Genomic DNA, 27,763 nt, shown 5'->3' with positions numbered 1-27,763 from the left:
CCGATCCCGCCCTCATCATGTGTCCTGCTCTGACCTGAAGGCCTCAGGAGCCGTCAGCCTAGGGGGCAGCGTTGAGCCGTACCTCTCCGGGATCAAAACGGGCCCCCTCTCCGGGCACCAGCCCTCTGCCAGGAAGGCTGATGGCGCCAGGCCGTCCCTGAGGGCGTCCCCCGGCCAGGCCAAAGCACTGCTGGCCAGCCTGTCCGCCGCCGGTTTGAGCGCCGAGGCCCTGCTGCTGTCCTCCGCCCTACGCCAGCACCGCCTCCTCCGCGAGCAGCAGCAGCAGCAACGCGCCTCCTCACTGCCGTCCCCCAGCAGCCGCTCGCCTTCGCCCGCCTCCTCGTCCTCGCAGACGCCCACCGCCACTCTCTCCTCGTCGTCTTCGCCCACCACGCCCATCCTGTCCCCGTGCTCGCCGACCCCGCTCAGCTCGCCCACGTTCCCCAAAACAAACGGCCGGAGCCTGGAGGGCCTCAGCAGCTGCAAGGAAGGACAATGAACGGCCATTTTGGAGACAAACAATCGATATCAAAAGTGTCTTCATTCCTGAAGACAGATGACGCACAAACGGGACCTCGGATCCCACCTCAGATAAGCTGATCCTGTTTCACGTAAGAGCTGCAATAACCAGCACCTGAGTCCATTTTGTGTGTGTGTGTGTGTGTTGTTAGAGCCAAGATGGAGTCACATGAAGCTCTCTGGTGTTGCTTTCAATGAAGCTTGGTGCTGTTTGAACATCTTTTAACATCTCCCATGAGGAACAAGCACACATGGACAAAAGGTACTCATTGACACGCTCCTTTTTATCCACGAATCCATCAATAAGGGGACGCGTCGCGCCCCTCCAATTTTAACTCCTCATTTTAGCATCCGACATTTGGGAACACTTTAGGGAAGAGGCTTTTCTGTTCCCTGTGCACAAAGCAAGATCCACCAAGACGGACTTTGTCCATTTTATGTACCATATTGACCCCAATTTAAGACAGTATTTTTTTTTTACAGTCAGAGCTTTTCTTCTTGTCACTTACACACACATTATACTGTATGTGATATACTTCTCTGGTTGCAATCTACTAGTTTTTTTTTTTATTGTGTGTCAAAACATACATATATTTTTCCAAAACCAGAAAAGGATGTTCTCACATTTGAGTAAATACGCTATTTTGGGTATTTTAGTTTCAGTCAAAACTAAGCTACAAACCATACAAATGAGAAAACATTATTATTAATATTACTATTTATTATAGCTACATTCATTAAGACAATCATTAGCATATTTAAGGCTTTTTTTTTTAAAAGCCGGCACCACAATCCCTGTAGTCCTTCTCCCTCAAACAATGGCAGCACATGATTGCAGTGGCTATCACAAGCTAACACAGAACTATCAAAAGTTTATCAAAAATGCTATTAAAGCCGCCCAACAGGCTTCACTACATTTCTTAAAATGCAGCCCAGACCCGTGCCAACTCATCGTCAAACATGGGAGGGGTAAGTTTGATTGTTTTTTCTTCAGCAAAGCTAACCTAGCATGATGATGATGGCGCAGTGTTAGCGCTGTAGCATCACGTAGCTATGCTAGTGTTGCTCATATTTGACCTCATTTATGATGGGGATTTGAAATTAAGATTCAAAATTATACAACCTCGGCGGCTCTGTGTTTATTTACAAGCTAGCAAAGAGGTTTTTGTGGGACTTTAGAGACATATATATCTTAAAATATTGATCTGTCACTCAGCTGGAGTTTATTTTGTGTTAGCGAATAGGCTAACCTAGCATGGTGTTGCTGTTAAAATGAGTGTAAGGTGAGCACTGTACCATCACATACTGTAGCTATGCTAGTGTTGCTAACGCTAGTCTTCCTGTCCAATAACAGTGCTTGTTGGAGGCTAACATAGCACATTAGCATTGAGCTACAGATATGTAAATGGACATTTTCCCCACTTGGAAAGCACTTTTATATTGTCTAAATTCTAGCATCATGGCTAACATACTTAATACACTAATGTGACACCACAGTGCGCTAATATGGGACTTGATCCGTCACTCAGCTGGAGTTTATTTTGTGTTAGCGAATAAGCTAAGCTAGCATGGTGTTGCTGTTAAAATGAGTGTAAGGTGAGCACTGTACCATCACATACTGTAGCTATGCTAGTGTTGCTAACGCTAGTCTTCCTGTCCCACAACAGTGCTTGTTGGAGGCTAAATTAGCACATTAGCATTAAGCTACAGATATGTAAATGGCCGTTTTCCCCAGTTGGAAAAGCACTTTTATATTGTCTAAATTCTAGCATCAAGGCTAACACATTTAACACACTAATGTGGCACCACAGTGCGCTAATACGGGACCTTTTAAGCGCAGTCTTTTCTTAAAGAAGCACAAACGTGGCCCCGGTAGAGCAAACTAAGCCGCACATCACAAACATCCTGCTGGTTGGATTACAAAAACGTGCCTCCGTTTGTTTCAAAGCACATCAAATCATATTTTCTCTGCACAAAACACACACAAAAAAAAAACAAACGTCTCCGTTTTTGCAGTTTGTTCATTTTCTCATCCAAAACTCTTTGGAAAGCTCTCATCTTCATCAGCATAATGAGCACATTTATCCTCAAAGAAGCAGCAACAAAGTAGGAAAAAGACATTTGGGTTCTTCGGCCCCTGAGGATAATATGAAGCCCCCCCTCTCGTTCTCATCCACACCCTTCCCCATTTACACACGGCACTGCTTGAAAGACAGAATGATTCTTGTTGCCCCCCCCACCCCCAACTTGAATACCTAGTACATATATAAATATAGAAGTGAGATGTTTGTGTATAATGTGAAGACAAAGTGTGATTATTATTATATACATATAGTGTATATATATATAAATATATATATACAGATAAACAGTATATAATAGACTTAGACAATATACTGTAAATGTCTTCACCTCCTTTAAGTTTTTATAAATGATTCTAGTAACCATTTTTGTACAAATGTTTTTTTTTCCTTTATCGCATTTCACACAAAGATTATTTATTTGTACTTTTTTTTGTTTAATATTTGTTCTATCTGTATAGATTATTCTGTATAGATTCTAATTCAAAGTATATATACTTAGCACTTTTTTTAATGTTATTAGAAAATTTTGCAATTTTCTTTATGGACACACATGTTGTGTGAAGTATGTATTGATGCGTTTGGGATTTCCTTTTTTATTTTATTTTTATTTATTTATTTTCTGTATGTTTGAATATTTTTTTTTTACATTTTAAGACTTTTTTTTTTTGCCCATTTTTTTTATTTTATTGTTTTTTTTTTATATTTCTTTGCTTCACTCTATCCACTGTTTTCATAATGGTGCTTAGGTCACATGACTTTTAATGTTGCGTTCATGTATGCTTGTTAACCGGACAACTCTTAAGCAAAAAAAAAAAAAAAAAAAAACAAGTCTGAAAAACAGAACCACTGAGATGGCTCAATAAGGAATAACATCATCTTTTAAGCGCTTTCTCCTTCATTTTTTGGCTCCTTATTATTATTATTATTGACATCTCTACGCTAAAGCCACGTGCTATATAGTATGTATAGTATGTACTGTATTTTTACATGAATGTGTTGGCGCAAGTAGAAAAAAAAAGCCCATTTGTGAATACATAAACGTTCCTAGCCAGTCCGACTTATGTCCAGAAGCAACATTTTTATTTATAATAATGATGATGATGAAGATGGATTCAGAGGTATTGAAACACAACAAATGCATGTGTCGCACGGTGCCGTCAAGATGAATTTTAAGTTTAAAAAAAAAAAAAAAATGTCTATACTGAATGTTTCCTCCAGAAAAGATGTGTTAGCGGTGTAAAATGTTATTTATCTGACTGAAAAGGCAGGCATGTTCATCTGTGATGGAATATCCAAAAAGCGATTCAACGCCACTCCCGGTGTGTGCGGGTACTGTCGCGTGACATACTGTAAGAACACACGGCATAGATCTATTATATATATATATATATATATAAATATATTTAATAATATATGACTTTATTAGAGAAAGTATCAATGGTGCAGATATTCATTTATCAGTGTGGATGCCATGACTTTTATGTGAGGAAAGTGTGTTTTTTTTTTTCCATTGTGAGAAACAAAAAAGTTTTGTACATAACTTGCTGTGGTTGTGTGTCCAATAAAGTGCAGCTCTCTTGTACAGTTTCCCCGCCTTCCCAGTGTGTGTGTGTGTGTTGTAATCAACAGGCTTCGCTACACATCTTAAAATGACACCTGGAGCTCTCAGTTCAGTTGACGCGGGAGTATGTAAGTTAAGTTTTTTTGTTGTTTTTTTTCACTTTAATTTGCGTATTGCTGCTGTTATGGGGGGTATTCTGCCAACCCAGGTTTTTGTGCTCGATTCCGGTTGTCGTGCATGTTTTTTATACCTGACTGTTGCACCCCGCCCCGCTTTTAGCCTTGTTTTTAGCTCTGAATAAATGTATGGATATTGTATTTTAATGCATCTTTTACTGTTTTTACTCAACTCTATTTTAATTTATTTTTCTCTACTGTAAAGCGTCTTTGAGTACTCTGAAAAGCGCTATACAAATAAAATGTATTATTATTATTATTATTATTTTCACATGAAAGAGGACGTTTGATATCCTATTATTCTAAGTTATTATTATTATTCAAAAAAGTAGCCATCCCAGCTGGTGTATTTTACAAACAAAATCAGTAATTATTATGGAGCGTTAAGATGGGTTACCGAAAGATTGTGACCGCTAAAAGCCAATAGAGCAGGGGTCTCAAACACGCGGCCCCCGCCTTGATATGAAAGTTTAATGTTAGTGCAGGCCCGCGCAAGTTTGATATGGATGCTGTATGGTATCATGTACCCAGAAAAAAATTATTATGTTTGATTAATGTTCATGTTAAAGGTTAAATAACTGTTAATAGTTATCCTCCCTATCCGTGTGGAAGTGGTAAGTTTTTGGCTTTTTAAGTTCAAAGGAAATAACTTGGAGGCTACCGTTTAGGTCGCTAGCTCTCTAGTTTAGCGAGTTAGCATGTGTCTCAAGACCCTGCAGTTGCGCAATATGTTGTAAATAGAAAGAGTATAAATGTGACTATAGTCGTGTTTTGTCATGTCTACAGGGTTCTAATAATGGTTTGTGTTTTATTATTATTATTGTATTTATTACTGATTGATTGATTTTCTTTATTCTTGATTTGTTTATTTATTTTTCATCTTATTTTGTATAGAAAAATAAAAATTAAGATAATTGAGAACAGTGGAATGTTTTATCAGAGCTTTTATTGTAGAAAATCGGAACCAAAGCAAAGTTTATTCATTTTTCTGTTTTTAATAAATGCGTTTTTTTGAAAACTTGATGCGGCCCAGTCTCACCCAGACCCTAGCTCCAGTGGCCCCCAGGTAAATTGAGTTTGAGACCCCTGAAATAGAGCATTTAATACCCAAGTTAACACTCATTTATTATACTAACTATCCCCTACCCGTCTAGTCATGATTAATCTCCATTAGCAACTGTGCCCATTTTCAATGTATTTAATGAACAGAAAGAATATAAACGACAGAACAGGATTATGTTTTTTTTCAGATATTAAAATCTCTAAATGAAGAATGAATATGTCAATCAAGCTAAAAGATACCACACATGTTTTTAAAAAAAATCTACCTTCTTTGAACAGGTAAGTCCGGCTTTCCACTCAACTCGGTTGGCAGAATCCCCCCATAATGTTGGCACAATTTTCCTTTACAAAAAAATAATAATAATAATAAAATACTACGATGTGGTACATTGAAGATCATTATTGTATGGCCCTGCTTGTGTGCAAAATCACAAAAACACTGACTACTTTTTAAAAATGATTATTATTACATAACACGTGACTCCAAATATGCATTTTGTAACTTCTTAATTAAAATGAAGGTATTGTATTTACAAGGTCAAATGTCAACAAACATTTGTGCTTTTTTCCACTTAAAGCTGCTTCTTGTGTGTGTTTGTGTGTGTTTTTAGCCTTGGGTGTTTATTATGTATCCTGGCGCTGAGTTGGCCGGCGACCATCCGTGCGTCGGAACGGCGTGGTCCTCAGGTCTGAGGCGCAACAAAACGAGAAGGTGAGACGCACCAACAACGTCAATGAATTGCGTGTTTTGTTGTGTTGTTACCTGTGATGATGTCCTCCAAGGCGCCATCTTTGCCCTCACGGACGCCGGGCTGAACCTGCTTCCTCTTCAGCTCGGCTATGAAGTCCAACTTGGGCATCAAAGGACCCTAAAAAAAAATGATTTTAGTGGTACTTGCAAAGATATGACCTTAACAATGTTTGATTCCCACGCCAAGTTTGAGAACGCTTTGCTACGAATATTTACCCGTGGACCTGCGCTCTTGGTGGGCGGGCTACTTTTTCCTTCGCTTACATCCAGTTCTGTTTTTTTCTTCTGATTAATCTCTTGCTCAGCTTTCTGCAAACCGACCCAAAAAAAAAAAGGATTTTTAGGATCGATTCTCCGCACTGCAACAACATCCCGCCATTCCTCACCTTGTATGCTTTAATGAAGCGGGAGAAAAGCGGGAAGAACATCGCCGGTTGCGTGGTTTTGGGGTTCTCCCCGAAGTACTCCACCACGGAGCAGTAAGCTTCCTGGGAAAAAGTCATGTGACGTGTTAGCTCGGTTGTGAGGATGAAGCGTTTTGAAGGCTTTCTTCACCTGCGCCATTTTGCTGTCCTTGGTCAGCGACTCCAACTGCTCGCTGTTGCTTTTGATGAAGTCCTTCAAAACCGGGCTGTCGTCCTGCACCAGGAACTCCTTCTTGGTCATCTCCATGCCTCGTTCCAGGAAGCGGATATCCTGCAGGATGCTGTCCAGGGACACTGGCAAGGAGAATCGGGATTCTCAACTCAAGGATTGACAGACCTGGACCGGGAGACGAGAACATACCGAGGGCTGCTTTGTCCACGAAATGAAGCTCCGTGTAGAAGTTCGCCAAGTCCGGGTATTTGTCCAGGATGATGTTGGTGATGAAGTGGAGAAGAGTCTGCGAGCGGTCGGTGGACTTTGTTTCCAGAAGCTGAAGAAACCAAAGTCAACGACCTGACGTCAACGACCTGACGTCAACGTACCGTTTATCCGGACCGGAACTACTTACCAGATCGAGACTTTGCAGTCTAAAACCGTAAGCCGCCCCCCTTTTGCTGCTGTTCATGTAGTTCCCGAACGCCAACACGATCTAGGAGAACAAAGATGGCGTCAGAACCTGTCTTGAAGACTCCTGATGTCTTCGCCTCACCTCTAAGATCTTCTTTAACTTGGCCGAGGATTTGATGGACATGGACGCCGCGATGATGGAGTTGAGTTGCTGCAAAGGACATTGAAAGCATCATCAGTCCAAGATCTTCAGGGGACGCCGATCGAGGAGGTTGAGGACAAACCGGTTGAAGACGTTTGACGCTCTCGGGGAAGTTCCCCATGAAGGTGAGCGTATTGATGCGCTGGGTCAGGCGAGGGATCTTCCCAAAGTGGAGAATAAAGCGGTCCTCGTCCGTCAGCTCGTCAAGGGGTCGCCCGTCCTTCTCGTAGTTGAGTAGCAGCTTCATCTCGAAGTCTGATGGTATGAAGTGCTCCAGGAGCTCCAGGAAGTCGATGGACAAGGACTGCTGGTCATACCTGTGAGGAAGGAACAACGCGTTTTTTTTTAATCCAAGGAGAACGCAACAGAATCGTAACGAGGCGCTCCGTACATCTCGATGGCGGTGCAGATCTGTGAAGGATTCATCCCGCCTTTGCGTAAGGTGATGGCCAGGTTCTTGGCCTTGTTTGCATCAATCAAAGACGTCTTACTGGGGGACTTCTGCCCCAACTTCTTTTTGACTTTAGACAAATCGGACGGGTTCCCCTGAGCCTTGGTCTTGAACTGTTCCTCAAACATCTCCATGTTCAGCTCCTACAGAGACAGACAAGATGCTAGCTACCATGCCACCATCACCTCAAGAGATGTTCTCCATGAGGTGAACGCCTTCTTACCTCCAGGACTTGCTCGTCATCCAGCTCGTTAAAAACGGTTCCTGTGACCTGGTTCGGTTTCAGAGGCTGCCAGTTCAACAGCGGCATCCTGAACTTGGTCTGGATGGTCTTTTTGTTTTTCAGACCTGAAGTAGAAGAAAACCATGAAGATCACAGCAGTGTTGGGACTTTCAGTGGATTCAGGTCCGATCCCTACCAGACTGAGTGTTAGGTGCTCCAGGACCCGGAGGAGGTGGTGGTCCGGCCCCAGGTGGAGGAGGTGGTCCAGTCCCAGGAGGAGGAGGCGGCGGTCCGCCCTCGGGTGGAGGAGGAGGGGGTGGTCCAGACCCAGGTGGAGGAGGTGGTCCGACCCCAGGTGGAGGAGGAGGCGGCGGCCCGACCCCTGGTGGTGGAGGCGGTGGTGGTGGTCCTCCTCCAGCAGGAGGTCCACCACCACTTCCTCCAGCAGCTGGTGGAGGAGGCGGCGGTGGCGGCGGCGGTGGTGGTCTGCCTGCTGCTGCAACAAGCGGAAGAGGTGGTGGCCCTCCTACTGCAGCAAGTGGAGGAGGTGGCGGTGGCGCTCCTCCAGGTGGAGGAGGAAGTTGTGTCTCTCCTCCGGGACAAGATGCAAGTATTTGAGGACCATGAGGAGTTGGACGAGGCACAACAGGACGGGATGGCGTGGAGGAGGACACGGTGACGCTAGGCTGAGGCGCCGGTGCCGGGATGTAATCAGTCACCGTAATGGGGACCACCTGGATGTCCAGGCCCCCGGAGGCGGTCCGGCCCAGGCGGATCAGACCTTTCTCCTGCAGCTCATGGATCTTCTGCTCTAACTCGGAAGGTGCCTGAGGTGTCGCTACGTTCAGACGCTCCCGCTCCTTCTCTCGCTCCCTGTCCAGCTCCTTCTCACGTTCCCTCTGCTGTAGGGTGCTCACTTGAGAACACGAATCTCTCAGGCTTTCCTGCCAAGGACAAACACAAAGTGAGTGGGGGGGTGATTGAGTGGATGGATGGATGCTAGCATTCATTAGCTCGCTAGCTAGCTAGCATTCATTAGCTCGCTAGCTAGCAAGCATTCATTAGCTCGCTAGCTACCTAGCAAGCATTCATTAGCTACCTAGCTAGCAAGCATTCATTAGCTACCTAGCTAGCTAGCATTCATTAGCTCGCTAGCTAGCTAGCATTCATTAGCTCGCTAACTAGCTAGCATTCATTAGCTAGCTAGCTAGCATTCATTAGCTAGCTAGCTAGCTAGCATTCATTAGCTAGCTAGTAGTCCTACTACTTTAGCCCTTAGCTACATGGTTGTTGCCGCATATTTAACAGCACCGTGTACCTTCAGCAGCTCCGTCTCTTTGGTGGCCTGCATGAGCTGAGTCTCAAGTTCAGAAATCTTCTCAACAGTCTGAGTCTCCATCTCGTGGAGCTGAGCACTGAGCTGGAGGCACAGCAGAGGAACATCTCATCACGCATACTGTATGTATAACACCACCCGCTTCTCCCGTTTTTTGACTTTTGCAGTTCTACCTTGACGTTATGGTCCTGCAGTTGGTCCACGTGATCCAGCACGCCACCTCTGTTCTCGGCGTCCTCCAGCAGAGCACCAACGTCCAGCACGTTGTCCAGGTAGGCCTGGATCTGCACCTGTAGCTTCTCGCTCTCCGTTTCTTTCAGGCTCTAACACACACACACATAATGTTTTACAATGCAGAGACAGGAAGTCGTTATAAAAGAAACATCTCACATCCAGATACTTGTCCAAGCCCAGCTGAGTGAACTCATACTGCAGGTGTACGCGGAAATTCATGTTCTCCACCGAATGGACCACTATGTTGATGAACTGCATGCAGGCCACCTGCAAACACGTGACATTAATTCATTAATCTCATTAATTCATCTGTCTTAATTAATAGCGATTGAGAGCATGTGGCCCACCATGAAGTCAATGTTGCTGTCGTCATTGATGAAGTACTCCATCAGCTTCTCAAAGCGGCTCCTCTCTCTGCTCACCTGAGGGGGGGGGGGGGGGGGTGTCATAAGTGTAAGAATAATATCAAGATTTATTGACATTATTGTTAGATTCATTTCAACATTTATATTCATATCAGTATATAATACAATAAATTAAAAGCATGTATACAAATAATTTACCAATTCATTTTTTTTATTTGATGCAATTATAAATCATAAATTATAATTATATGTAATTTTACAGCATATTCAGATATTATACATAACTAAAAATATTTAAATGTCGGAAATTGTTTCGTATTATGATGACCAGGGTGCAATTCAAATGTTGCCCACACGGTGGCGGAAAAAACAAGGTGAGCATGTCTTATTTACAGTGCCAGTCAAAAGTTTGGCCCTGTTTTTCCGCCACCGTGTGGGCAACACTTGAAGTGCACCCTGGTGCATCAAAAGTTTGGAGACACTTCCCCATTCAATAGCATAATCAAGTGTCTCCAAACTTTTGACTGGTACTTAAAAAACACGCGTCATAAAATGTAAATAAGACACAATATTATGTATTTATTATCTTCTAACCTCTCTGAAGTTGTCAAACGCAGACAGGATGATGTCATGTCCTCCTCTGACCAGACACACAGCAGCCAGCAGCTCCAGGACCAGGGCTTTGGTCCTGTTACGGCATAGTCATGACACTCAAACACACCTTATGGCTTCCTAACACACACACACACACACACTGACCTGTGATTCCTGCTGTTCAGACTGAGCGCGATCTCGTTGACGCATCGCAAGTGTGTCATCACCAGGTTGAAACCAGACTGAAAAACAAGCGTCAGTTTGAGCGTTGTGCTGTTTTTGCATTAGGGGCAAGTGGGTTAGTGCCCCTAATGGTTACGGCAAATGCTAGCATAAGCTTGTAATGTTTTCGTCCATTATCGTTGATGGTTATGCACTTTTTGTACTGCTTTGTTTTCTATTTTTATCATCAATGTCTTCTTGTAAGCGGCTATATAGACACAAAAAGCTAAAGAAAAAGCAAAAAAAAGTTTTTAGACACCTTGTAGCATTTTTCAAAATCATAAAAACAAAGTAGCATTTTTCAAAATCATAAAAACAAAGCTTTGTTTTGTATTCTTTCAAGCATTTGCTATATTTATTAGCATTCATAAGCATTTATGTGTCCCTGTCTTCATGCCGACTCTCCTTGTTCTTTGTCTGCCGTGTGGGGCAGCGCAACACTCTGCCCCTAAGTTGATAATAAAACAGTTTTGCTTAGTTTACATGTGTTTATCTTGGTCCGACTCTTCTCCTGCCGCCCCTCCCTGACCTTTCTCTTCTGCATGGGGCAACACAAGCGCTGCCCCGAGGTGGTAGCTTTATTTTATATTTATTTACTTAGTGTTCATCTGTCTGAATTTCCCTGTCATTTCGCTCCAGTGTGGGGCAGCACAGCAGTCTGCCCCACATTGGGCGGAGGTGTTTGCTACCTGGTAGTTCATGATGGCTCTCAGACACATGATGCACACGTGCACGTCATCTCTCTGGCTGGGTAAGTGCGACCTCTTCATCATCTTGTTTCCCAGAGTGGAGCTAATCCTGTTGGCGCGGTAAAAAACGTTAGCATCAGCGCTAATATACGACAGGTGCACAACCTCCTCACCTCACGGTGAGCGCTCGCGCCGCTCGGCTCATTCCGTGAGACTGCGAGGCGCCGCCGCTAGTGGTGGCGTTGGTGGTCTTGGTCAGGTCTTCGATGGACCTTCCATTGAGGGTTCTTGTTCGGTCTTGCAGGGTGCTGCCGTTTTCGCTGGTGTCCACGTCAAACCTGGAGACATCACCAAACATCTGTGGTGGCGACTGTTTCTGATGGGATGTTCAAGATGCTGCTTCTACTCACAAGGCATCGCTCTGTGCTTGAGACAGGTACTCCACCAACACATCCAGACCTTTGTTCTGCTCGTTGAGGAACTCCTGAACCCAGCTACGAGTCGGAAACATAACAACAACAACACAGGGATAGCCTTTAGTTCGGGTGGATGCCATGTTTCAGAACACTGACGTGGTAATGTCACTTCCTCACCCGATGTGGTTGGTGCGAAGGGATATCTCCAAATCTTTCAGGACCTTTGTGGCCTCTTGGATTCTTTTTTTCTAATGAGGAACATTTCACGGATGTCAATCAGGAGCATCCACGCGCACATAGTATATGTGAGTCGGATGATGATGCGTTCACTGACCCTACGTGCCACCACTACTTGATCCTGGTAGAAACTCTTGATCTTGGCCGGGTAGGCGGACGGTGAGCTTTTCACCTGGAAACGCTCCTGATAGAGAAGAACGAGAGTCTTAAAAACACATCACACACACGGGCTGCTGCAGATCATACTGTTGCCACGGCAACGCTTTGAGGGTTTCAACACTGTGCTCTTAACCCATGTGTGATATTAGCATACTGAAATAATCAATAATAAAATTAGAAATTACATGAAATGTAATGAAAATCAAAACACTAAAAACATTAATTTTAAATTAATATTAATTATTATAATAAAAATCATTATTATTATTAATAAATACAATCTAATCAAATGTATTGCATTTTAATTATTCATTTAATTAAACTGTACCAGATCACACATGACCTTCTTATGGACTGCAATACATCTAAATGAAATAAAATATTAATAATAATTAATAATAATTCAATATATAAATGTAATTGTACGACAAGTTCTAATTCAAAAGAAATGAATCAAATACAACTACATAATATAGCAAAGTAATTGATTAAATATAACTCAATGCACATCATTAAAAAAATCACTTAAATTATATTAGGAAAGCAGGAAGTGAACAAATGTAACAGTTACTGATTGTAAAAGTACCAGATGGAGGGGTAGGATTTAATAAGCTTTGCTTCTTCCTACTCCTTTTGGACGTGTGGAACTGGGAACTGATTATGTGATGCATTCAATTGTAATCTGATGCATGTTCAAATGAAATGAAACCATTACCATTACAATAAAAGTAATATACTACATTTAAAGAACAATTGTACCTGATCACAGACGAGCTCCCATTTCTTGTCGTTGTCATATTGACTCAACAGCTGCAGTTTATCAGGCGGAAGGTTCATGTAGCTCTGAAAGACGGTAACATTATCATCATCATCATCATGACTTCATCTATTTATGTAGAATGCACAAAGCATTTTTTCCTATGACAAATGTGGCTGTTTAATCCAAACTTTGACTTGGAGGCCAAGTGTTAACTTTCACCTTCAGGCCTCCACACCTTAAAAAAAAACAAAACTGCGAGAACGGAAATGACTCTAGCGGGGGGGTGGCGTCTGTTGATGGGGTGTCACTTGTGGTTTGGTGGTTAAACGAGCTGCCGTGGCGTCCCATGATGATCACTATATAGCATCACTTGTGATGGTTGAGTTGGCTAAACATGAACCTACACCTGATTCTCACTTATATCGCCGAGGCGGGAAGTGGGGTCATACTCGGTTGCGAGGGTGCGGTCGTGAAATAAAATTAAAATAAAAAAAAACATCCTTGTTTATTCCACCAAGTGAGCAGAATGTGTGAAAAGTAAAAAAATAATAATAATAATTACTGAGAATACTTGTTTATGTTAGTACTAACTAAATATAAATTAAATATATGACATACAATAAATTATTATTATTATTTTACATTTAATTTTATACAAAATGCGTCGACATAGTGCTTACAGGATGTTTGGAAAAACAAAAGATATTTAAATAAATAAAAAATCATCATCATATAATCCATTGAAGCCGTGCTTTCTGCTACATGCTATTTATGTCAACATCTGCTTAGCAAAAATTCATAAGAATAGATGTAATATCAGTCAGAAACTTTTTGTGTCATAATAACTTCCATTTCCTGTTCTATGGTTACCATCACAATTGTCTTTTGTGCCATTGGTACCCATCTGCGGTGGTGTCACACTTGCAAAATTCCCAAAACACACACAAAAAAGCTAAATACACATGCCTAGTTATATGAAAATATATATATATTTTTTAATTTGTGCCACTTTTTTTGGGGGGGGGGGTTAGGCTTTGAAAATTCACTTGTGTATATAAATAGAAATACCACATTCATTCTATTTATTGTGTTGTTCCATGATCTCGATGTAATCTGTTCTTTGATTGGCTGCAGGAGGTCACATGGTTCTACGCTCTCACTTAAGTTATCAAATATAATGATTTAGCCGCATAGAGGGTTATATTTGTGGGGGGGGTCCTGTTGTGCACGGGCATGTAAACAATATTTTCCATTTGACAGTGAATAATAATGTGTTGTTTATTTATGATGAGCTTAGCATCATGCTGCATGTTGAAAGCATGGTGCCTTTTCCGGTCTTATGGTCTGTAGCGGTGATGCATTGCCCCACTTCCCCTTGAGGCCCCCGCACGCTCATCACGCCGCCATCCTCGAGAGGCAAAGTGTTTTTTCATCATTTTGTTAGCATAAATGATTATTTTGTGTTGCCGTTGCTTCCAAATTAATTCTTCATGTACAACACCAATCAAAAGTTTAGATACACTTTCCCATTGAATAGTATAAGGAAGCGTCCCAGAACTTTGGACTGGTTAAAAAAAAAAAAAACTAAAGTTGTTCTCCACTCACCAGAACCACATTGAAACGTTCCTCCAACTCCTTCTCGGCAGGCTTGGGCAACTTTGGAGGAGGCGGCTGCTTCTTCTGCAGCGCCGGGGGCGTCGGCTCACTCATCCCAGACGAGACCGAGCTCCTTGCTTCACGACCGTCGGGTGGCTCCTGTTGCTCGGCGGCCCCCGTAGCAGCATTCCCCATCACTAATCTCCACAAGTAATCCAGGAGGAAAGCCGTGAACAAACGCCTTCTCCTGAGAAAATCAGTTGCATACCAGAGCGTGCGAGGGCAAAGGAAGGCCTAAATGAGGCCTGTTGCCGGGAGGAAGTGCATCCTGCAGGTGAGAAGGAGGCAAGATGGCAGTCTTCTCCTGGACAAACACCTCTGGAGAGTTTCTTGTGCTGAGCGGAAGGCAAGCAGAGCGTGACACACTCTGTAACACAGACAGAAAACCACACGGGCAGAAAAGCAGAAGAGTGACTTCCTGCTGTAGAACGAACACAGGGTGGAGCGCAAAAGAGTCAAAGTGACTTCTAGGGTGCAAGAAATGATGCAGCAGGTGGTGGACGTTGAGTAAAACACATTATAAACAACATAGTTTCAGACTTTAGACCACTTTAACTGGACCAGGGATCATGTGTTTTTTGCTCCTTACCCTTTGCTTGAGGCCAGTTTGCCTTTGTGGCAGTCAGGTGATCCAAAATGAAAGGAACCTGGTTGGGGAGTGTTGTATGACAGCGACACCCTGTGCTCAAAGTCGGCTACTGCATCCGGTGCTGCGACATTCGAGGACTCTTAACGGAGAATGGGAACGCCACACACTTCAGTTGAACTGCTTTTGTGGCGACGAACAAGAACAACCGACGCTCTGCACTTCACCGAATACCGACAATAATCTTACTTTTTGTCTCCCAAACGGGAGTTGTGCTTTCTCTTTGTTCAGTTTGACTTTCTGTCTGCCCCCGTCGGTCGAATCCTCACTTTTACAAAGGAGCACCCGAACGCACCACTTTTAATGCTCATTTCCAAAATGGCGGACCCGACGACATCGCCCGAGGACCACGGGAAGGTAAAGTTCAGCCTTGTGATCGTAGAAATTCATCATCTTTTGTCGTTTGAGTCACACGTCCCTTGTGACATCAACTACAGCCGGCGAGGCTGCGTTTTAAACTTTCTACCTGCGCTGTCAGTCGCTGGCGTCTTTGTTGGTTGAGTCAATGTTTAGTAGCAAGCTAGCTAGCTAGCTAGCTAGCAAGCTGTGAACATGTCGCTTTTTAATAGTATTTCTTATATGGTTGTGTGTAGTTACAGCAATACATCAAATTTGAAGTAACATTAAACTTCATATTCCCACGAGTGAAGTGTTTTTGGGACGTTTTCAAGCATATTTAGTGTGTGACAAGTAACTGCTGTCGGCATAAAAACAACAGTGCTTTTCATTGTCAAGCTGTCAATCAAACGATGTGAGTGCTCACATTTACGTCATGTGTGCACCAAAAATACTCATTTTAGACCATTTTTTTATTATCTTATCTTGAATGTTTTTTTTATAAACGTTTGTACTTTTCAGTATGTTGAAAAATCCAAGCCCAGATCGAATATGGTGTCATTCTCATATAGCCCACTAGAGGGCAAACTATCTACACTATATTCACCCGAATATAATGTGCAGAGAGGGAGTGACAGTGCACATGTTATTGTATTGCATGTTAATATAGCGTCAAATCTGCTCTTACTACCCCAAAATGTCATATTTTTCTCCTTAGCATTGATTTATGTAAAGAATGACTGTATAGAAGCCATTTTTGAACTGCACCCTTATAATTGGAGTGACGTTTGTGCGGGGGTGTTCTTATTTGTCAAGGGACGATAGCGGTGATTGTGGTCCTCATGAAAAGAAGTAATCAACGGGCACTTGAAGCATCATTGTCCACATGTAGGCCAGCACCTTTTCATCATCTTATATTCCTCTTTTTTTTTTTCCCCCCTCTCTCCATCTTCTGTTGCCTGGCGCTGGCTCACAGCACGCAGATGTGGTGTTCGGTGACGGCGTCTTTGACCCCGGTGAGTTGTCGTGTTGTTGCGTGCGATGTTTGATTGGTGTAGGTGACGATAATGGATGTGGTCCATTCTCTTGCAGGTTTCTTTAACGCCGCGAGGAAGGGGAGCACGGTGTCACGAGCCAACAGCATCGGTTCAACAAGTGCCTCTTCAGTACCAAATACAGGTGTGTACTTTTTTGAAAATTATGTTTTTCTTTTTTTTAGTTTAATTTAGTTTAGTTTAGGGCGGCACGGCGGTCAAGTGGTTAGCGCGCAGACCTCAGAGCTAGGACACCAGGGTTAAATTCCACCCTTGGCCATCTCTGTGTGGAGTTTGCATGTTCTTTCCATGCATGCGTGGGTTATTTTTTCCGGGTACTCCGGTTTCCTCCCACATTCCAAAAACATGCTAGGTTAATTAGCGACTGGTTGTTTGAATGGTTGTTTGTCTATATGTGCCCTGTGATTGACTGGCCACCAGTCCAGGGTGTACCCCGCCTCTCGCCCGAAGACAGCTGGGATAGGCTCCAGCACACCCCACGACCCTCGTGAGGAAAAGAGGTAGAAAATTAATGAATGTATAATATTAAAATTGTACTCAGGATTTAAGGGGAAAAAAGGAGAAAAAAATGTTAAGAAATGAGTCTGGATCTGCGCTATTTTATTCATACTATATTTCTACATACCATAATGTTATGTTTTATATATTATGGCAAAAAAAATGTAGGAAAAAGTCAACAAATCAATAAAAATTAGCATTATTCTCTGTGTAAAGGTTGATTAATTTCATTGTATTATGATAGGTCGAGTGGTTAGCACGCAGATCTCACAGCTAGGACACCAGGGTTCAATTCCACCGTCGGCCATCTCTGTGTGGAGTTTGCATGTTCTCCCCGTGCATGCGTGGGTTTTTTTTTTTTCCGGGTACTCCGGTTTCCTCCCACATTCCAAAAAAAAAAAAAACATGCTAGGTTAATTAGCGACTCCAAATTGTCCATAGGTATGAATGTGAGTGTGAATGGTTGTTTGTCTATATGTGCCCTGTGATTGGCTGGCCACCAGTCCAGGGTGTACCCCGCCTCTCCCCCTAAGACAGCTGGGATAGGCTCCAGCGGTAGAAAATGAATGAATGAGTTTAGTTTATTTTGAACATAATAAACATCCAAATCACAACAAACCAACCAAAATAAAAAAAATTATACAAATAAAAATACATATGTATATATAAACATACACATGTTCGAAAGGGAGTAGGAAGAAGTCGAAACTTATCTAGTCCCACCCCCCTAACCACCCAGATTCCAACCTCATCCCAACAAAAACATATATTATTCCTTGTATTCCTTTTCCATTCCATTTTCTTCTGCAATGGGGGCAACAGTCAGTACGGAAGCCCCCTTATACTTGCCCCTGCACATGGGGGCGGGTGGGGTCCCGTGTGGCCACCAGGTGCTTAACACACTTTTGCATAATAGGTTTCTAATTTCAATTTATTGTACCAACAGATGACGAGGACAGCGACTGCCGACACGAGACGTCACACAAGAACTCGTACAAAGATCGGCGGCGACAAGCTCACACGCAGGCTGAGCAGAAGCGACGCGACACCATCAAGGTGACGCTGCATTTTCCCCTTCATTCCGTGACGTGAAGCTCATCATCATCATCATCATCTCGGAACGCCTTTTCCTCCTTTCAGAAAGGCTTTGATGACCTGCAGTCGGTGGTGCCAACATTCCTGCAGTCGGAATCAGCGGTGGGAGCGCAGAAGATCAGCAAGGCCGTCGTCCTTCAGAAAAGTAAGGACACCGAAGACGGGTTCATTTATTGTACAGTACTGCTCTTTGGGGTTAACTCGAATTAATAGCGATTTTATTCAACAAATGTAGTTACCACCATTCAGTTTTTACATGTTTGCTGCTAGTGTCGACTTGCCCCACTTTATTTGACGGTCCTCGAACATATCATTTTCTACCACATTACACATACTGTATTTTCCCCTCATATTAATTAGTGGGAATACATAAAGATAAATTTGATGATGTTAATGAGTGCTAATCCAACGTCTACATCCATGCTCGTACTGGTGGATGGTGGTTCCGTCTTCATGTACTGCTTTTCAATTGATGTATATCATTTTTGTAATTTAGCCCTAAGTCTGTGTTGGTCCAAATTTAGCTCAGCAGTAGCATATAGGGCGGCACGGTGGTCTAGTGGTGGTCTCACAGCTAGGAGACCAGGGTTCAATTCCACCCTCGGGCATCTCTGTGTGGAGTTTGCATGTTCTCCCCGTGCATGCATGGGTTTTCTCCGTGTACTCCGGTTTCCTCCCACATTCCAAAAACATGCTAGGTTAATTAGCGATTCCAAATTGTCCATAGGTATGAATGTGAGTGTGAATGGTTGTTTGTCTATATGTGCCCCGCCTCTCGCTCGAAGACAGCTGGGATAGGCTCCAGCACAGTGTGACGCTACAGTGCTAATGTTCCACACATTTACAGCAACATCATGCTAGGTTAGCTTAGTCACTGAAGGAAAACAACAACATCTCAAGGCTTGTTGACGCTTTATTTTAAGATGCGTTTTGTTTTTGTGTGTTTTTCTCTGCAGCCATCGAGTACATCAATTTTCTCCACAAAGAGAAGAGGAAGCAGGAGGAGGAGGTTTCCCGCCTGAGGAAAGAAGTGACGGCGTTGAAGATCATGAAAACGTGAGACCAATCCTCCGCTTCATTAAACGTCAGCCTTCAGGTCCAACGCTGATGTGTTTTTTTCTTCTCAACAGGAACTACGAGCAGATTGTGAAGGCCCACCAGAACCACCCGCAGGGGGACAACCAAGTGTCGGACCAGATGAAGTTCAACGTCTTTCAGAGCATCATGGACTCCCTGTTCGACTCCTTCAGCAACGCCGTGTCGGTCAACAGCTTCCAGGAGCTCTCGGCCAGCGTTATCAACTGGATCGAGGAACACTGCAAGCCGCTGGTAAGGATCTGGATGATCTTCTACCGCAAACTTGCATTTTATTATTTATGTATTTTAACCCCGTAGATGCTGAGGAATTTTGTCATCAGTGTCCTGCGACAGCTCAGCGGTCAGCTCTACTGACATTGGCTCCTGGGACTTTGGGTGTCTCCACTGCCGCTGGACGACGTGGGTCTGAAGTCGTAATGGTATATACGTGTTTTATTTTCATTTGTCTCATTTGAAGCTGGTGTTTGATATTGTAACGTGTCGGGGGCGTCGGGTAGCCAGCACACAGACGCCATCTTACATCTTTTAATGCTGCCATCGTGATGTTTTTGAATAGTTTGTGGGCGGGTTTCTCTCTCTCAGGGTTAGAGACGCGGTGTGCCTAATATTGTGGCCAGTTATTGTATACAACAGACAGGAGGCACACACTGTAGGAGTAAAACCAAGTCATTGCTACAGCGACGGCTAGCAACTTATTTTTTAATTAGCATTTACTAAGACCGGGTTCTTAACACTTAAAAGCCACGGATATAACGTTTTTAAATACGGTAGACCACAGCACGGTTAGCATACATGTTGTGTTCGTGAAAAGCTAGTTGTTGAGTTGTAAAGGAGACCAACAAGATAGCACATAGCAATTCGATAGCGTTGCTAACCAATTATTGTTTATCATTTAGCATCATTTCACATTTTTAAATTAAATAGTTGGCTGTGCTGACACAAAGTGGTTTATTTCCCCCGTTTTAACTTCTGGTGTGCCTCAGGAGTCTGTCCTATGACCGCTACTATTTCTATACAGTATATCAATACATATTCTCTTACGCGTTGGGAGTTAAAATACGTATATTTTCATATCTACACGGCCTCGTTAAAGAACTGTTTAGTGCCTTGCTCAGTTGCCTCAAACTCAGGAGTGCTCGAGCACCAACCAGTCCCAACTATCCGCTCATCCGGTCCCTTTAAGCCAAGTCTTGGTTTGGAATTTAGTTTTACGCACCTGCGATAGTGGGGAGTGAAACTTTTTTTTTTTTTAATATTTATATAATTTTGCTAGGAAACAGAAGCTCATCTGCTTGTACATCCGACAAACATTTTGTATTTGCTAAATTATTTTTGTCTTGCCGCCTGACATTGCATATATGTGTTGTATGTGTTCTCTGTGTATTACAGGATGTTAAATAAATATGCCATTGTCTAAATCAATCTGTCAATCATCAATTAATTAAGTGGCACTGGTACTGAATGGGAGAACACGCATTTATCATTTATTTATTTTTAAATATTTTTTTATACACGCAAAATTTGTTTAATACATTGGATAAATTAAAACGAAATTGAAGAATAATCGAACCTGGATATTTTTAAACATTTTATTTTAATTTAATTGTAATGATTATATTTTTATTTTTTTATTTTTTTAAACATTTTATGGTCGCTCTTGAGGTAGTTATTGTTACTTTGAGTTCCAACTCCCTTGATCCATTCCTACTTTGGTTTGTTACTTTTGGTGAAAGAAAATGTTGAATATTATGTGAATATTTGATGAGATTTCTATGCATGTTGCATTTTAATGATGATACGGTTTAAGGCCAAAGAAGGTGTGAGTGTGTGCAACGTGTACCTGCATCCAACTGCCTGTAGCTCTGGTTGAGGGCCAAACGACTCTGTCCTGCAAGACAATAGAATTGGTTACAATGTGTTGACTTAAACACACACACCTTTTTTTTTTTTCATTTTCATTGAAGTATAAACTGTTCCCAAATCAAGTCCCAGAAGGACCCCAAAACGGCACATTGTAAAAGTGTTAATTTTTGACAAAAATGGTAAGGGGTTAACATTTGTGTGTTTTTTTTTGGGGGGGGTTCTAACTTGCTTCAAGTGCACTTAACTGCGCCCAAATCAAGTGGAAACCTCCCCCATTGTTATCGGGGGTCCCAGAAGGACCCAAAAAGGGCACATTGTAAATTTTCGACAAAAATGGTAAGGGGTTAACCTTGGTGTTTTGTTTTTTTTTGGGGGTGGGGGGGTTTCTAACTTGCTTCAAGTGCACTTTACTGCGCCCAAATCGAGTGGAAACCTCCCCATTGTTATCAGGGGGCCCAGAAAGGGCAGAAAATGGCACTTTGTTAAAGTGTCAATTTTCGGCAAAGATTTCTATGCATGTTGCATTTTAATGACGATACGGTTTAAGGCCAAAGAAGGTGTGAGTGTGTGCAACGTGTACCTGCATCCAACTGCCTGCAGCTCTGGTTGAGGGCCAAACGACTCTGTCCTGCAACACAATAGAATTGGTTACAATGTGTTAACTTAAAAACACACACACCTTTTTTTTCATTTGAAGTATAACTGTTCCCAAATCAAGTCCCAGAAGGACCCAAAAAGTGAAGAAAATTGCACTTTGTAGAAATGTCGATTTTTGGCAAAAACAGTTAACAGTTAACCTTTGTGTTTTTTTTTTTTTTTTTAAACTGACCTTTTCTGCTCCGAAGTCAGGTGGAAACCGCCCCCATCTTCCTCGGGGGTCCCAGAAGGACCCAAAAAGTGAAGAAAATGTTATATTATGTTTTTTTTTTCATTTTTTCAACTTGCTAAAAATGCACTTTCCTGCGCCGAAATCAACTGGAAACCTCTCACACACGCATCAGGGGTCCCAGAAGGACCCCAAAATGGCATAAAATGCCACTTTGTACGGGTGTCGATTTTTGAAAAAAAGGTAAGGGGTTAGTCTTACGTTTTTTTTCATTTTTTCAACTTGCTAAAAATGCACTTTTCTGCGCAAAAATCAACTGGAAACCTCTCACACACGCATCAGGGGTCCCAGAAGGACCCTAAAATGGCATAAAATGCCACTTTGTAGAGGTGTCGATTTTTGAAAAAAAGGTAAGGGGTTAGTCTTACGTTTTTTTTCATTTTTTCAACTTGCTAAAAATGCACTTTTCTGCGCAAAAATCAACTGGAAACCTCTCACACACGCATCAGGGGTCCCAGAAGGACCCCAAAAAGGCATAAAATGCCACTTTGTACGGGTGTCGATTTTTGAAAAAAAGGTAAGGGGTTAGTCTTACGTTTTTTTTCATTTTTTCAACTTGCTAAAAATGCACTTTCCTGCGCCGAAATCAACTGGAAACCTCTCACACACGCATCGGGGGTCCCAGAAGGATGCAAAAAGGGCATAAAATGCCACTTTGTAGAGGTGTCGATTTTTGAAAAAAAGGAAAGGGGTTAGTCCTACGTTTTTTTTCATTTTTTCAACTTGCTAAAAATGCACTTTTCTGCGCAAAAATCAACTGGAAACCTCTCACACACGCATCAGGGGTCCCAGAAGGACCCCAAAATGGCATAAAATGCCACTTTGTAGAGGTGTCGATTTTTGAAAAAAAGGTAAGGGGTTAGTCTTACGTTTTTTTTCATTTTTTCAACTTGCTAAAAATGCACTTTTCTGTGCAAAAATCAACTGGAAACCTCTCACACACGCATCAGGGGTCCCAGAAGGACCCCAAAAAGGCATAAAATGCAACTTTGTAAGGGTGTAGATTTTTGAAAAAAAGGTAAGGGGTTAGTCTTATGTTTTTTTTCATTTTTTCAACTTGCTAAAAATGCACTTTTCTGCGCAAAAATCAACTGGAAACCTCTCACACACGCATCAGGGGTCCCAGAAGGACCCCAAAAAGGCATAAAATGCCACTTTGTAGAGGTGTCGATTTTTGAAAAAAAGGTAAGGGGTTAGTCTTACGTTTTTTTTCATTTTTTCAACTTGCTAAAAATGCACTTTTCTGCGCAAAAATCAACTGGAAACCTCTCACACACGCATCGGGGGTCCCAGAAGGACCCCAAAATGGCATAAAATGCCACTTTGTACGGGTGTCGATTTTTGAAAAAAAGGTAAGGGGTTAGTCTTACGTTTTTTTTCATTTTTTCAACTTGCTAAAAATGCACTTTTCTGCGCAAAAATCAACTGGAAACCTCTCACACACGCATCAGGGGTCCCAGAAGGACCCCAAAATGGCATAAAATGCCACTTTGTACGGGTGTCGATTTTTGAAAAAAAGGTAAGGGGTTAGTCTTACGTTTTTTTTCATTTTTTCAACTTGCTAAAAATGCACTTTTCTACGCAAAAATCAACTGGAAACCTCTCACACACGCATCAGGGGTCCCAGAAGGACCCCAAAATGGCATAAAATGCCACTTTGTACGGGTGTCGATTTTTGAAAAAAAGGTAAGGGGTTAGTCTTACGTTTTTTTTCATTTTTTCAACTTGCTAAAAATGCACTTTTCTGCGCAAAAATCAACTGGAAACCTCTCACACACGCATCAGGGGTCCCAGAAGGACCCCAAAATGGCATAAAATGCCACTTTGTACGGGTGTCGATTTTTGAAAAAAAGGTAAGGGGTTAGTCTTACGTTTTTTTTCATTTTTTCAACTTGCTAAAAATGCACTTTTCTGCGCAAAAATCAACTGGAAACCTCTCACACACGCATCAGGGGTCCCAGAAGGACCCCAAAAAGGCATAAAATGCCACTTTGTACGGGTGTCGATTTTTGAAAAAAAGGTAAGGGGTTAGTCTTACGTTTTTTTTCATTTTTTCAACTTGCTAAAAATGCACTTTTCTGCGCAAAAATCAACTGGAAACCTCTCACACACGCATCAGGGGTCCCAGAAGGACCCCAAAATGGCATAAAATGCCACTTTGTAGAGGTGTCGATTTTTGAAAAAAAGGTAAGGGGTTAGTCTTACGTTTTTTTTCATTTTTTCAACTTGCGAAAAATGCACTTTTCTGTGCAAAAATCAACTGGAAACCTCTCACACACGCATCAGGGGTCCCAGAAGGACCCCAAAATGGCATAAAATGCCACTTTGTAGAGGTGTCGATTTTTGAAAAAAAGGTAAGGGGTTAGTCTTACGTTTTTTTTCATTTTTTCAACTTGCTAAAAATGCACTTTTCTGCACAAAAATCAACTGGAAACCTCTCACACACGCATCGGGGGTCCCAGAAGGATGCAAAAAGGGCATAAAATGCCACTTTGTATGGGTGTCGATTTTTGAAAAAAAGGTAAGGGGTTAGTCTTACGTTTCTTTTCATTTTTTCGACTTGCTAAAAATGCACTTTTCTGCGCAAAAATCAACTGGAAACCTCTCACACACGCATCAGGGGTCCTAGAAGGACCCTAAAATGGCATAAAATGCCACTTTGTACGGGTGTCGATTTTTGAAAAAAAGGTAAGGGGTTAGTCTTACGTTTTTTTTCATTTTTTCAACTTGCTAAAAATGCACTTTTCTGCGCAAAAATCAACTGGAAACCTCTCACACACGCATCAGGGGTCCCAGAAGGACCCCAAAATGGCATAAAATGCCACTTTGTACGGGTGTCGATTTTTGAAAAAAAGGTAAGGGGTTAGTCTTACGTTTTTTTTCATTTTTTCAACTTGCTAAAAATGCACTTTTCTGCGCAAAAATCAACTGGAAACCTCTCACACACGCATCGGGGGTCCCAGAAGGACCCCAAAATGACATAAAATGCCACTTTGTACGGGTGTCGATTTTTGAAAAAAAGGTAAGGGGTTAGTCTTATGTTTTTTTTCATTTTTTCAACTTGCTAAAAATGCACTTTCCTGCGCCGAAATCAACTGGAAACCTCTCACACACGCATCAGGGGTCCCAGAAGGACCCTAAAATGGCATAAAATGCCACTTTGTACGGGTGTCGATTTTTGAAAAAAAGGTAAGGGGTTAGTCTTACGTTTTTTCTCATTTTTTCAACTTGCTAAAAATGCACTTTTCTGCGCAAAAATCAACTGGAAACCTCTCACACACGCATCAGGGGTCCCAGAAGGACCCTAAAATGGCATAAAATGCCACTTTGTACGGGTGTCGATTTTTGAAAAAAAGGTAAGGGGTTAGTCTTACGTTTTTTTTCATTTTTTCAACTTGCTAAAAATGCACTTTTCTGCGCAAAAATCAACTGGAAACCTCTCACACACGCATCAGGGGTCCCAGAAGGACCCCAAAATGGCATAAAATGCCACTTTGTAGAGGTGTCGATTTTTGAAAAAAAGGTAAGGGGTTAGTCTTACGTTTTTTTTCATTTTTTCAACTTGCGAAAAATGCACTTTTCTGTGCAAAAATCAACTGGAAACCTCTCACACACGCATCAGGGGTCCCAGAAGGACCCCAAAATGGCATAAAATGCCACTTTGTACGGGTGTCGATTTTTGAAAAAAAGGTAAGGGGTTAGTCTTATGTTTTTTTTCATTTTTTCAACTTGCTAAAAATGCACTTTCCTGCGCCGAAATCAACTGGAAACCTCTCACACACGCATCAGGGGTCCCAGAAGGACCCTAAAATGGCATAAAATGCCACTTTGTACGGGTGTCGATTTTTGAAAAAAAGGTAAGGGGTTAGTCTTACGTTTTTTCTCATTTTTTCAACTTGCTAAAAATGCACTTTTCTGCGCAAAAATCAACTGGAAACCTCTCACACACGCATCAGGGGTCCCAGAAGGACCCTAAAATGGCATAAAATGCCACTTTGTACGGGTGTCGATTTTTGAAAAAAAGGTAAGGGGTTAGTCTTATGTTTTTTTTCATTTTTTCAACTTGCTAAAAATGCACTTTTCTGTGCAAAAATCAACTGGAAACCTCTCACACACGCATCAGGGGTCCCAGAAGGACCCCAAAATGGCATAAAATGCCACTTTGTAGAGGCATTGATTTTTGAAAAAAAGGTAAGGGGTTAGTCTTACGTTTTTTTTCATTTTTTCAACTTGCTAAAAATGCACTTTTCTGTGCAAAAATCAACTGGAAACCTCTCACACACGCATCAGGGGTCCCAGAAGGACCCCAAAAAGGCATAAAATGCAACTTTGTAAGGGTGTCGATTTTTGAAAAAAAGGTAAGGGGTTAGTCTTATGTTTTTTTTCATTTTTTCAACTTGCTAAAAATGCACTTTTCTGCGCAAAAATCAACTGGAAACCTCTCACACACGCATCAGGGGTCCCAAAAGGACCCCAAAATGGCATAAAATGCCACTTTGTAGAGGTGTCGATTTTTGAAAAAAAGGTAAGGGGTTAGTCTTATGTTTTTTTTATTTTTTCAACTTGCTAAAAATGCACTTTTCTGCGCAAAAATCAACTGGAAACCTCTCACACACGCATCAGGGGTCCCAGAAGGACCCCAAAAAGGCATAAAATGCCACTTTGTAGAGGTGTCGATTTTTGAAAAAAAGGTAAGGGGTTAGTCTTCCGTTTTTTTTCATTTTTTCAACTTGCTAAAAATGCACTTTTCTGTGCAAAAATCAACTGGAAACCTCTCACACACGCATCAGGGGTCCCAGAAGGACCCCAAAAAGGCATAAAATGCAACTTTGTAAGGGTGTCGATTTTTTAAAAAAAGGTAAGGGGTTAGTCTTATGTTTTTTTTCATTTTTTCAACTTGCTAAAAATGCACTTTTCTGCGCAAAAATCAACTGGAAACCTCTCACACACGCATCAGGGGTCCCAGAAGGACCCCAAAATGGCATAAAATGCCACTTTGTAGAGGTGTCGGGTTTTGAAAAAAAGGTAAGGGGTTAGTCTTACGTTTTTTTTCATTTTTTCAACTTGCTAAAAATGCACTTTTCTGCGCAAAAATCAACTGGAAACCTCTCACACACGCATCAGGGGTCCCAGAAGGACCCTAAAATGGCATAAAATGCCACTTTGTACGGGTGTCGATTTTTGAAAAAAAGGTAAGGGGTTAGTCTTATGTTTTTTTTCATTTTTTCAACTTGCTAAAAATGCACTTTTCTGCGCAAAAATCAACTGGAAACCTCTCACACACGCATCAGGGGTCCCAGAAGGACCCCAAAAAGGCATAAAATGCCACTTTGTAGAGGTGTCGATTTTTGAAAAAAAGGTAAGGGGTGAGTTAGTCTTATGTTTTTTTTCATTTTTTTCAACTTGCTAAAAATGCACTTTTCTGCGCAAAAATCAACTGGAAACCTCTCACACACGCATCAGGGGTCCCAGAAGGACCCCAAAATGGCATAAAATGCCACTTTGTACGGGTGTCGATTTTTGAAAAAAAGGTAAGGGGTTAGTCTTACGTTTTTTTTCATTTTTTCAACTTGCTAAAAATGCACTTTTCTGTGCA

The 27,763-nt window shown here is 42.0% G+C and overlaps 3 protein-coding genes and 1 long non-coding RNA gene across 13 annotated transcripts in view; 2 read left to right on the top strand and 2 right to left on the bottom strand.

Moving 5' to 3' along the window:
* Window positions 1–4,190, top strand: part of LOC131102953 (SRC kinase signaling inhibitor 1-like) — a 104,165-nt gene extending 99,975 nt beyond the window's left edge. For all 10 annotated transcript variants that reach the window (XM_058048676.1, XM_058048672.1, XM_058048679.1 and 7 more), the window contains one exon: window positions 41–4,190. In XM_058048676.1, coding sequence (XP_057904659.1) covers window positions 41–499 — 459 coding nt within the window. In that variant the 3' untranslated portion in view covers window positions 500–4,190. The remainder of the gene's footprint in view (window positions 1–40) is intronic.
* Window positions 2,910–15,685, bottom strand: fmnl1a (formin-like 1a). Its single transcript, XM_058048683.1, has 27 exons — window positions 15,526–15,685; window positions 15,280–15,418; window positions 14,640–15,057; window positions 13,034–13,117; window positions 12,213–12,299; window positions 12,056–12,126; window positions 11,873–11,956; window positions 11,636–11,800; window positions 11,463–11,571; window positions 10,717–10,793; window positions 10,552–10,645; window positions 9,940–10,014; window positions 9,749–9,859; window positions 9,532–9,681; window positions 9,341–9,442; window positions 8,219–8,966; window positions 8,023–8,147; window positions 7,740–7,942; window positions 7,431–7,665; window positions 7,289–7,357; window positions 7,148–7,228; window positions 6,940–7,069; window positions 6,709–6,872; window positions 6,540–6,641; window positions 6,370–6,462; window positions 6,166–6,271; window positions 2,910–6,091 (listed from the first exon to the last, which is right to left on the bottom strand). Exons 3-27 carry the CDS (start codon window positions 14,823–14,825, stop codon window positions 6,027–6,029), a joined length of 3,516 nt encoding a protein of 1,171 aa, XP_057904666.1. The 5' UTR covers window positions 14,826–15,057; window positions 15,280–15,418; window positions 15,526–15,685; the 3' UTR covers window positions 2,910–6,026.
* On the top strand, window positions 15,345–20,840 carry mlx (MAX dimerization protein MLX). Its single transcript, XM_058048689.1, has 8 exons — window positions 15,345–15,693; window positions 16,649–16,688; window positions 16,765–16,851; window positions 18,172–18,281; window positions 18,366–18,465; window positions 19,277–19,376; window positions 19,451–19,649; window positions 19,716–20,840. The coding sequence occupies exons 1-8, from the start codon at window positions 15,640–15,642 to the stop codon at window positions 19,770–19,772; spliced, it is 747 nt and encodes a 248-aa protein (XP_057904672.1). The 5' UTR covers window positions 15,345–15,639; the 3' UTR covers window positions 19,773–20,840.
* On the bottom strand, window positions 19,783–26,506 carry LOC131102963 (uncharacterized). Its single transcript, XR_009119523.1, has 4 exons — window positions 22,111–26,506; window positions 21,862–21,909; window positions 21,259–21,306; window positions 19,783–19,823 (listed from the first exon to the last, which is right to left on the bottom strand). It is a non-coding gene; the product is annotated as an uncharacterized LOC131102963 (long non-coding RNA).
* Window positions 26,507–27,763: the final 1,257 nt, after the last annotated feature.

Source organism: Doryrhamphus excisus, chromosome 15 (assembly GCF_030265055.1).
Source record: "Doryrhamphus excisus isolate RoL2022-K1 chromosome 15, RoL_Dexc_1.0, whole genome shotgun sequence".
Classification (NCBI taxonomy): Eukaryota; Metazoa; Chordata; class Actinopteri; order Syngnathiformes; family Syngnathidae; genus Doryrhamphus; species Doryrhamphus excisus.
Note: the sequence above shows the minus strand (reverse complement) of the source record. Positions and strands in the feature narration are given on the sequence as shown.

Excerpts from the sequence above, each read along its gene's own strand:
- mlx (XM_058048689.1), top strand. The coding sequence starts at position 15,640 with ATGCTCATTTCCAAAATGGCGGACCCGACGACATCGCCCGAGGACCAC. Across the intron at positions 15,694-16,648 it reads CGCCCGAGGACCACGGGAAG|CACGCAGATGTGGTGTTCGG; the intron begins GTAAAGTTCAGC and ends GCTGGCTCACAG. Across the intron at positions 18,282-18,365 it reads AGCGACGCGACACCATCAAG|AAAGGCTTTGATGACCTGCA; the intron begins GTGACGCTGCAT and ends TCCTCCTTTCAG.
- fmnl1a (XM_058048683.1), bottom strand. The coding sequence starts at position 14,825 with ATGGGGAATGCTGCTACGGGGGCCGCCGAGCAACAGGAGCCACCCGAC. Across the intron at positions 7,358-7,430 it reads GCGTCAAACGTCTTCAACCG|CAACTCAACTCCATCATCGC; the intron begins GTTTGTCCTCAA and ends TGTCCTTTGCAG. Across the intron at positions 6,463-6,539 it reads GCTTCATTAAAGCATACAAG|AAAGCTGAGCAAGAGATTAA; the intron begins GTGAGGAATGGC and ends GTCGGTTTGCAG.